This window comes from Lichenostomus cassidix, chromosome 8, assembly GCF_008360975.1.
Source record: "Lichenostomus cassidix isolate B80296 chromosome 8, HeHo_3.0, whole genome shotgun sequence".
Lineage (NCBI taxonomy): Eukaryota > Metazoa > Chordata > Aves > Passeriformes > Meliphagidae > Lichenostomus > Lichenostomus cassidix.
The window spans coordinates 20403825-20413833 of record NC_139489.1 but is presented as its reverse complement, the minus strand read 5'-3'; the positions used below and the strand labels follow the sequence as shown (position 1 = coordinate 20413833).

Below are 10009 nucleotides of genomic sequence, written 5' to 3'. Positions count from 1 at the left end.
TAACAATCTTGCATTAAATCAAAGAACTAATCACAAAAACTAATTCTGAGAAAGTGTCTTTATAACAGTGATCTTGTTCTGAAGGCAGTTAGCTAGAGTAGTAACTTTTCTTTGAACCTGAGTGGTTTTGTTATTGTTCAGAGCACTTCCTCAATTTATATTGTATAACCACTTCAAGACAGCCCATACTTCTGTTATAGTTTATATTGCCCAAATTGTGTTTTCATGCATTTACCTTTACCTGTTGGAATATTTAGCCAATGTGTTCCAAACCTTAGTATTTTTTACTCTCTATAAGATCACATTTTTGTAGTTCTTTCACTCTTTGGTGTGATGCTGAAAGCTCTGATATAGTTGCAACCTATAAATCCATTTGCTCCAAATTAGATTTCCTTCCCTCAGGCATCCCAGCTGGTTTTTATACCAAATACAGCCAAAAAGGGAAAAAAAACCCCAACCAACAAACCCAAAAGTCAAACCCAAGAACTGCAAAATGAGGTGATTTTCACTTGCAAACTATAAGTAACTATATATAATTATAAAAGAGTAAGAGGATGGTGATTTGTGTGTAAGAGCAGCTACACTTCACAAAACACAATGGAACTGCTGGAATAACTTCATTTATCTGAAAGAGCTGCCTGGATTGCTAGTTTGCAAGCACACCTACATGTATTTCCTGTCCTAGCTACTGGGTGAACAGCATAGCTAACCTACTCTTAGCTACCTGTGCTCTGACTAGGCCACATCCGCAAAACTTAAAATGTTAGCCAAGAGTCAGCATATACATTTCTAGTATATGCTGAAATCTTAAAGGGCATTGAATTATGTTCTAATTTGTCTAACAAATCTTTATCCTCACTGCCACCAGTCCTGCCTCCTTCTAGGTCCCAGGCCTACACTATATACAACCTTTATTAATAACAGCCCTGCCCTGTGATTAGCAAACACTCCACATGCTGGGAACAGAACAAACAGGACATTTGGAACCATGCTTTCCTCTCTGCTTTCACCATGCAGCCATACAGCTGCCTTCTCTTTGAGACAAATCTGGCCCCAGTGTGGAAAAGACTTAAAAAACCCTGCAAAAGACATCTGTTTTGGGGTTTAGTGCTCTCTACCTTACTTCCCCAGAGAGGGCTAGTTCACTGCATATTGCAGCCAGCACAATAGCGAACACAACTGCCGGCACAGCAGCATCTCAAGGGAGTAGCAAACACAACTGCAAACACAGCAGGACACCCCTCGCCACCGCCAATCACCTTTTAATTATACTGAGGGAGGCTGTCACGGATAGAAATCAGTGCAACAGGTGGACCCTCGGAAGGCCTTCGATGCCGATTTATCGTCTCGCGTTGAAGTACATTAGGGAACATCCATCCCTCTGCGGTGCAGGCTGTCAGTACTAAAGTGCGTTAGGGAACATCCCCCTGCGCTGAGGGCTGTCAGCACTAAAGTGCGTTAGGGAACATCCCCCTGCGCTGAGGGCTGTCAGCACTAAAGTGCGTTAGGGAACATCCCCCTGCGCTGAGGGCTGTCAGCACTAAAGTGCGTTAGGGAACATCCCCCTGCGCTGAGGGCTGTCAGCCCGAGCTCCCGGCGCTCCCCGCAGGTGCCGCACCCCCGTGGGGGCGGCCGCTTGTGCCTGGCGGGAGCTCGGCGTGGGAGAGAAGGTGGAGGGAGAAGCTCGGGGCAGTCCCGGGAAGGGGCAGGGGATGGCCGGGCCGGCGGGAAGTGGCTGTGGGGGGCTATCGGGAGCCGGGGGGCTCGGGCGGTCAGTGCCGCGGTTGGCCCCTCACGCGGGCACTGCTGAGGGGAGCCCAGCAGGCCCGCTTGGCTCCTGAGGCGGTGGGGCCTGAGGTGGCCTGAGCACCGAGCCGGGCTTGTGCGGATATATTTAGGCATAAATACTTTTATTTATTTGTGAAAGACCTTGTCGAACAGTCAAGTTGTGTGCAGGCTTGGCCCAGCTGCTTTGGTTGGAGTGTTTGGTTTAGTCTCTGTCCAGGTGTGCTGGATGGAGCGTGACAGATCATGAAATTTGCTTTTTAAGGTTTGTGTATGATTTATAGTTGTTTATGTAAGGTTATTTACATAATTATATGTGGAGAGAGCAGCCTAGTTGTGCTAACGCAGGGTTTTTTCATTTTTTTTGTAGAACTCAGACCTGGTCTACCGCTGCTTAACTGGGACTCACCACTGAAATCAGTCAACTCTGTAATTGGATCTGTTATGAAGTGCTTCAGAAAATAAGAGTTAACCTTTTATTTTAGCATTACCAAAATATTATGGATAAGAATTTTCAAGAAGAAGAGTTTACACGAATTATTAAATTTACGCCTCCTTTGCACAAGCAGCGCCACCAGTTTGTTAAAGATTTAGTGGAGAAATACAAACCTAAGAAGGTTGGTATGTTTTGTCTTTTTAGGTTATAAACTTGAAAGTAAGTTGACGCTTGGTATCTCAGGAAGACAAAATGCATTGACCTAATTACCAAACAGTAGTGCAGGAACTGTTAAAACTGAATGGCCTTAGCAGACACCTCATGATATGTTGTTTTTCAGGGGTGCATATAATTAATGTTACTTGATCGGAAGAATAGAGTATTTAAACAAGAGAAATGCCTTAGACTGTTTTTGAGAGTAGGGGTTTTAATTTAATACTGAGGAATTTGGTTCAAGCTGCATTCTTCATAGTTGCATTTTGTTTTCCAGAGTTGTTAGTTCCGTGTACGGTATCAGATTTAGCTCATTATTTGCATGGATGTTCTCAGATGAGAAGTAACACTGAGAGTGTGGGATTACATGAGGCTAACCCATCTCCGCTTTCTTAAGCTCTTGTGACCCTCCACCTGTGTTGTCATGTGTGTGTCCCCCAATATACCAGAATCTTGTTTCACTACTCGCTGTGAAAAGTTATTTAAGTAATGTTATGTAGTGTTTTCTCTCTTGTAATGTGTCCTCCCCACCCCTTCCTTCCCCAAAAGATCTTCCCAAATCTTCAGTGTTTAACCCTTAAACTGATGTTAATGTCTTAAGGGGGAATGCAAGAAACTAATGCACCTGCAGTGCTCTTAAGTAATCATACTTTTAGTAGCTAATAAAAATAGAATCCAGACTATGAGTTCATGGCACTATAATCTGTTTTTAAATATAATGTTTTCATCAGTGTTGCATCTGTTTTTAAAGGTAAGAATTTTATGATTTAGGATGTGGAAGTGGTGGTAAGGTAAACTTTCTGTTTACACAGAGAGTAGATAAGCTGGACAGAAACAACTCAGGATTTTCACATGGAGAACAGCAGTGTGCTTCAACCTTGACTGAGCCTGAGAAAGAACAGTGGGAGTTGGTTTATATACCCAACTATCTCTTTACCTTATAGGAAAGAATATCTATTATTTGGCTTCGTGGTCTGAGTATCCCCAGAGTTCCCCACTTTAACATTAGGCTGAGCCTGTAAACTTGTTTTGTGCAGATTCTTTGCTGCTAACTTAGCTGCTGGTAAGCCTGTTCTGAGAGTTTTGGAGGGAGAACAGCCCAGCGAAAAGCAGCGGTGAATGTGAAAATTGCTGCAGCTTTGATACTTAAAATCATACCTTACTGTTACTCTTGTGGAAGACATTCTTCAGAGTTAGTGGGATGTCTTGCACGTACTTGTTTATAGCTGTAGTAACAAAAGGTTAATTCTTTTTTTAAAATCTAGCAGGGCTATCATACATTTTTAAAAAATAATTTTCAAAACTGCATCTATCCTGCTTGCTTGCAGCGGTATATTTTAGCTATGTTTGTGAAATGCTTTATAATTAGAAAGTTATTTTGACATAAATATGGAATTTTAACTTTGTGAAGGTCTCTGAAATTACTTCGAAATATATAGCATTTAGATATTTTTTAATATCTAATTTACAGGTGGCAGATTTAGGATGTGCTGATTGCAGCCTTCTCCGTATGCTGAAATTCTGCCGTTGCATTGAAGTGTTAGCTGGGCTAGATATTTGTGCAAGTGTAATGAAAGAGAAAATGTAAGTTCTTTGATTGTTTTGGGGTTTGTATTTGTCTTGATCTAGTGGTGTGATGGGCTGGCCCTAGGAGCTCACCAAAAGCTGCTCTATTGCTCCTCTCCTTAGCTGGACATGGAGAGAAAATATAACATCACCTAATGCAGCCAAAGGTCTGGGTCATGGAGAGCACATCTGAGAAATACACTGTTTGGAAAGGTACTAATTCATGGTGTTAGGAATATCTGCTTGTGCTTATGCATTACATTATTTGTGTTCAGAAAGATCAGTTTTGATCTTTTTGAAATGTGCACATAACTTTTAGTCAGCATGATGGGGACTTATTTAGCAATTTGAAATGGGAAAGTTAGCTCAGTCTGGAATTGTACTACTATCAGAATTTACAAGCGGCTTTCTTTCAAAGTGACTTGAGAGTATAATGGAAATTTTTGTAAACATGAAGGACAGTTTCTGGTTGACTTCTGCTCTTTCCATCCTATTGTAGGTAACTACAAAAAGTGTATTGCATATTTCTTTTTTATATCCATGTAAAGTAGTTAACCCTTTTGAGATTTAGGAGGTATCTAGGCTGTTAGCTAGTTCATTTATATGCACAATTCATCTAGTCTTAAGGTCTTTTCTGTAACATTGTCTTTAATATTTTGTAGGCATACATTGTCTCCTCTTCCTGTTGATTATTTGCAACCATCTGAAAGATCCCTAACTGTTACCTTGCATCATGGTTCAGTTGCCCATAAAGATCCTTGCATGCTTGGTTTTGACCTGGTGACATGTATTGAACTGTGAGTATTAGGACAAAACAACACATTTTTTTAAGCCCGTTAGAGTTCAGTTTGGAATTTTGTCCATGCTCCAAACAGACTTGATCAAAGCTTTCCGGCAGAAGAGTAGAATTAGAAAAGTAGAACGTAAAAGCGTGGCATCTTCTAACTTGTGTTTAAATTAACGATACTAAGCAATTCAAGTTGTGCTGGAAAGGATAGTGGTGAAAAAGTACAAAATGCATGAGGAGATTGGCTTGGACAAAAACATTTGTGCTGCCACTTGGCCACAGTGCCAGTGCTCATACTGCAGAGCTATGTGTACAATTACAAGTTACAGATACGGCTTTGGTTTGGTTTTTTTTTTTTTACTGGTTGTTAAGATTATAGTAAGGCATTTTTAAACACAGACATCAACTTACTCTTTTCAGAATAGAACACCTAGAAGAATCAGAGCTGAAGAAGTTTCCTGAAGTGGTGTTTGGTTTCATGGCTCCAAGCATAGTTGTGATCAGTACTCCAAATTCTGAATTTAACCCTTTGTTTTCAAGAGTGATGTTATACAGGCATCCAGACCACAAATTTGAGTGGAACCAAGCACAATTTCAAAGCTGGTAAGGTACTGAACATCATATGCTGACAGCTCTGGGTGCCTAGTAGTGTGAGAAATGAATGGCTGTGCATTTTCAGAATGGCTCACATATATGGTTTGCTGTCAGTGAAGTGTCACCTTCCTGACTTGGTCATTTCTTTGCCGTTGAGAGTAGTTAAGCATATTCTGTGGGTTTTGTGTTTTATGATGGTGGTTAAGTTGGCTTTTACTGTAACTGCTCTGCAAAAAAGACTTAAAACTTTTACTTACTTTTTATATATTTTTATTAAAATTAACATTGTGTTAGTGTAATGTATCAATTAGCCTTTTTACATAATACCCTGCTATAGAAATGCTTCATAAAATCCAGTAAATGTGCTTGCTATATATGGTGTGTAATCAAAGCACTCAGTTAGTAACAGTATGCAAGCAGATTTATCAAATAACCACAGCAGTGGGGCACGTTGAACACAAGTAAGGATAGTTTAATGGATCATGGCACAATGAAAGACTTTATGCAAATCATATGCACATGAGAGAGGGTTACATGAGATCTATCTTACCCTTAATATCAGTAGGTGTAATTAAATAAAGAGGGAGTGGGATATGTATGCTGTGATAACATTCAACTGTCAAGCAGTTGTGGAAGAAGACATATGGTACACTAAAGAACGTTATACCTCAATAGCCAACTCTTGGTGTATCTATCATGGAAATTTTGCCCCTTAGACTATGTTGTTTCTGCCATACACCTTAAAGTATCCAGTGATTTTTGAGTAAATAGTTCTGCAAAGCTGAAGCATATATTTTTCCCTACATAATGATACTAAAACCTGCCTGTAATTAGCTACCTTAGAATACCTTAGAGACCATTTCTGTGACTTAAAGTATATTTAGATTTTGCTTGTAGACAGATGTGCAGTAAAAATACTGGTATCACTGAAGAGTGGAGGGGTTTTTTGAGCTGTATATACGAGAAAGCCTTTGTGTTGTGAAATATAAGTATGACAATATTCTCTAAAATACATGGGAAGTTAATTTAGTTTACTTTTTTTTTAAATGGAGAATTAAGCAGGTAGGTAGTGCAGTTCTGGTTCCCTGTCCCATCCCTTTGTTCACACTGGCTGATGTGCTGCAAGATGGTTTTCATTTAGGTATCATGTACACTGTTACAACCTTGATTAGGTGTATTTTACTCTTTTTACATTTACAACAAACCACACTTTTTCTCTATTAACTGGTCTCTTGTGGTTTTGGGGAATGTATGTTCTTTATGGGTTCTTCTCAAATAATTCTATTCTTGAAAATCAGTTGTTTTTAGGTGACTTCCAAGTTAGTGACTAAGCAACTGAGAGCATTAACATTCTGTGCACATATTTTAGAAGAAACAGTAATGTTTGGATGGCTAAATTACTGATACTAAATGATTCAGACTATGGTAGGCATATTACAGCTCTGATACAATAAACTTTGACAGTGCTTATCTTCAGGCATGGCAGTATTGTTAGAGAAATTATGTTCAAGCATGCTTAAGGAGAAGCAAGACTCTAAGGCTGCAAATGCATTATCACTTGGAAAGATGAATATTTCATGTAATTGGAATAATTTGTCTTTCTTAGGGCTCTAGAGACTGCTAGATGCTATGATTACTCTGTGGAATTTACTGGTGTAGGGCACCCACCAACAGGAATGGAGAAGGTTGGGTTTTGTACCCAAATCGGTGTGTTTGTTAGAAAATATCCTCAAACTGGTGCATCTGTTCAGTCTGAGAAACCCCCTGAAGCAGTTTACAAAACAGTAAGTATTATTTTCTTTCTTTGGAGGTATGAATAAAGAGTAAAATTGTCTATGACTGCCTGTGAGGTGTTGTTACCATGGACTGTTGCTACTATCCAGTATTAGCTCCAATTGTCATCAGAACAAGAGAGTCTCATTCTTCTATTTGTGCTTCCAGTTGTACAAAGACCTTTAACTTTTAGGGTATTTGCTAAATAACATAATGGATAATCATTCTTATTTTAAGATACTCTTATCCTAAGAATGAAATTTTTCTTTTCTGCCAGCTGTTTTTCCTCTAGTCATTCATTTTATTTATTATGTGCTGTTGGCAATGAAACAGATTTTTCAGATACATAAAAAATTTTTAAAAGCCTTTCTAACTAAATCTGATATAAATAAAACTTTTTTCAGAGTTGACATGAAATAATAATGCAAAAATAAATATACTGTTGGAGCTTTTTTTTCCAATTTTATGAGGCCTTAAATTATTTGTTTCAGTGAACATATTCTAATATTTCAGTTCTTTGTGTAAAAAAATATGTGTCTTCAATGACTTGAACTGAAATGTAAAGAGGCATTATGGCTGTACCTTCTATGGTTTCCAAGCTATAAAAACATTTGTAGTTTATGTATTTGACATTTCCATGTATGTGAAATGTCACCTGTCATCTACTGCCATTAATAGAATCATGAAGTAGTATTCAATGCTCAACAAACTTGGAAATACCTCTAGGTGACAGGTGTGTACTAGAAATTGCTTTCATTATCTCCTGTTACACAGGCATTTTGGAGAGAGTTTTAACATTGATATCCTTGGATTTTAAACAAGAGTGTTAATGTTGTGTTTCTTATCAAGGTCTTAATTTATAGGAATAAATGAACATTTCAAGATGTAATTGGAAAGTAAGAAATAATTATGGGCAGTGGAACTTGATAGGTAGCATGTTGGTATAAAGCACTTCTTAGTAAGTGGGAATGAGATTGCCTGCCTAGTTTCCTTAATTGCCTTGGAATATGGCTCAGTGTTGAACACACTACAAGATCACAGATTTTGATGTCACAATTTAATTTTTGCACTCACTGTAGCTGTGAAAGTGTATTTAATATTCTGCTCTGAAAACAATAAATGACATGCTATAGTCTTGGTTTCCAGATGACAGTTCAGAAGTCATTTAGAATCTCCCATCATTATGGAACTGTCCCCAGAACCTCATAATGAGTAATGGGAGAAGTAAGAGAATTATTAAAAAGAAGTAAAGAATTGCAGGGCTTTACTGTGCTTCATCTCCAAGGATAGCTTGCAGGTGTAGCCTGTTGTGTTTCGGGGTGTTTCTTTAAGTTCCTTTAACTGCCAGCAGAGTTGTAATATGGAAAACCAACTCATATGCCCAGTTTTTCTGTTACATGAAAATGTTTAATAAGCAAAACAGGCTGGAATAGAAAACCATATTCATATTTTAGAAGCTTTTTTGGCCAGCAAATGTTAAAATGAGCTTGTGATAGTGGTAAACGTTTTATGTATTCTTGTATGTTGTAAAGGTCTTCAAAACAGTGTACCCAAGTCTTAAAGATGAGAAGTACTTGCAGAATGCAGTGATCAATGAAGTTATTTTCACAGCCCAAATCATTAAGCACCGTTTAATGTCAAAACGTGAGGAGTATGGTGATGATCCTGAGAGAAAATCCAAATCCCAATCTTCAATGGACTGTTTTTCAGAGTATCTTGGAAAACCAGTTGTTGAAAAGAACATGGAACCATTTGTCAGTGGAAATGAGGTTTACATACCTCTTGCAACAATCTTTTCTTTTCCCAAAGTGAATCGACTTTGTGGTACCTTTGAGAAGTTATGCAAGCTTATTTCTGGCAAGGTCACACTGAGCAGTGATGGTTCTGCTGTGATGTTCAATATTGAACATGAAAATGAAGAAAATTAGATCACAGATTTCTCATACAAAGTTCAGTTAAAGTAATGAAAGTGGTTTTTTTAGGAGCTGTCAAATGGTATCTTCTGTCTGCTAACTAGACCACAAAACCTTTTCTAAATCCTCCATCAGTGGTATTTCTATGTCAGCACCACTCACACTGAGTGAATGTGAGTGCTTCTGAAAAAGTAAACAGTAACTTATAGGGCTTTCAAGTAGAGTATCAGGGGCTAAAAGGAAATAATAAGTTCCCATGAAGAAAATGAAGTATTTGTTTGCTTTCTGTTGCCTTATTGTAGCTGTCATTACTAGATTATTTCTGGTAGTCTCTTGTTAGCTTCAAGGATAGTTTGTTTTATCATCTACTGTGTTGTGCTGAATAATGTGAGTCAGACATAGGTTTAGGGCAAATTTTTTCTTAATTTCTATAAAATTTGTAGATGCTTTTTTCAAGAGGAATACATACTCAGCCTCGACGAAAAACAAATGTTGTTCCAGCTGAAGTGAAATATGAAACTGGCATATTTGTTCTGTTTTTGGAAAAAAAATTAAAAAAATTTAAAGAACTGCTGTAATTGTGGATGCTAACCTGGCTCTGGTACGTGAAAAATCTTCTGTGTTTTCATGTGCAGCTGTTGTTCGAAACTGTAAAACCCAAATAGAGTAGATGGAAAAAATTTAACAAGCACAAAACCCCAGAACACAACCAAAAAAACCCTCCAACACCATCATCAAGAAAAAAAAGTATCCTGAATTTAAGGGAAACCAAGTGATAACTATTGTTTGGTTATGGTCAGAATAGTTGAACAGAACATTTCTGACCAGTGTCATAAATTAAAAATTGTCCTTCTAGATTAGAAAAAGAATGGGACCTAAATAACACATTTTCCAGATAATACAGATGTCACTGAAACTGGGTATAAATACAGAAGCAGAAAA

At 38.1% G+C, this 10009-nt stretch overlaps 1 protein-coding gene across 2 annotated transcripts; it reads left to right on the top strand.

Annotated features, from left to right (window-relative positions):
- Positions 1 to 1560: 1560 nt before the first annotated feature.
- HENMT1 (HEN methyltransferase 1) lies at positions 1561 to 9636 on the top strand. Of its 2 annotated transcripts, none has more exons than XM_085068253.1 (7): positions 1561 to 1670; positions 2271 to 2402; positions 3906 to 4018; positions 4663 to 4797; positions 5208 to 5390; positions 6988 to 7165; positions 8687 to 9636. In XM_085068253.1, the coding sequence occupies exons 2-7, from the start codon at positions 2286 to 2288 to the stop codon at positions 9080 to 9082; spliced, it is 1122 nt and encodes a 373-aa protein (XP_084924379.1). In that variant the 5' UTR covers positions 1561 to 1670; positions 2271 to 2285; the 3' UTR covers positions 9083 to 9636. The 2 variants fall into 2 exon arrangements, with proteins under 2 accessions (XP_084924379.1, XP_084924380.1); XM_085068254.1 differs by having other exon boundaries at positions 2156 to 2402.
- Positions 9637 to 10009: the final 373 nt, after the last annotated feature.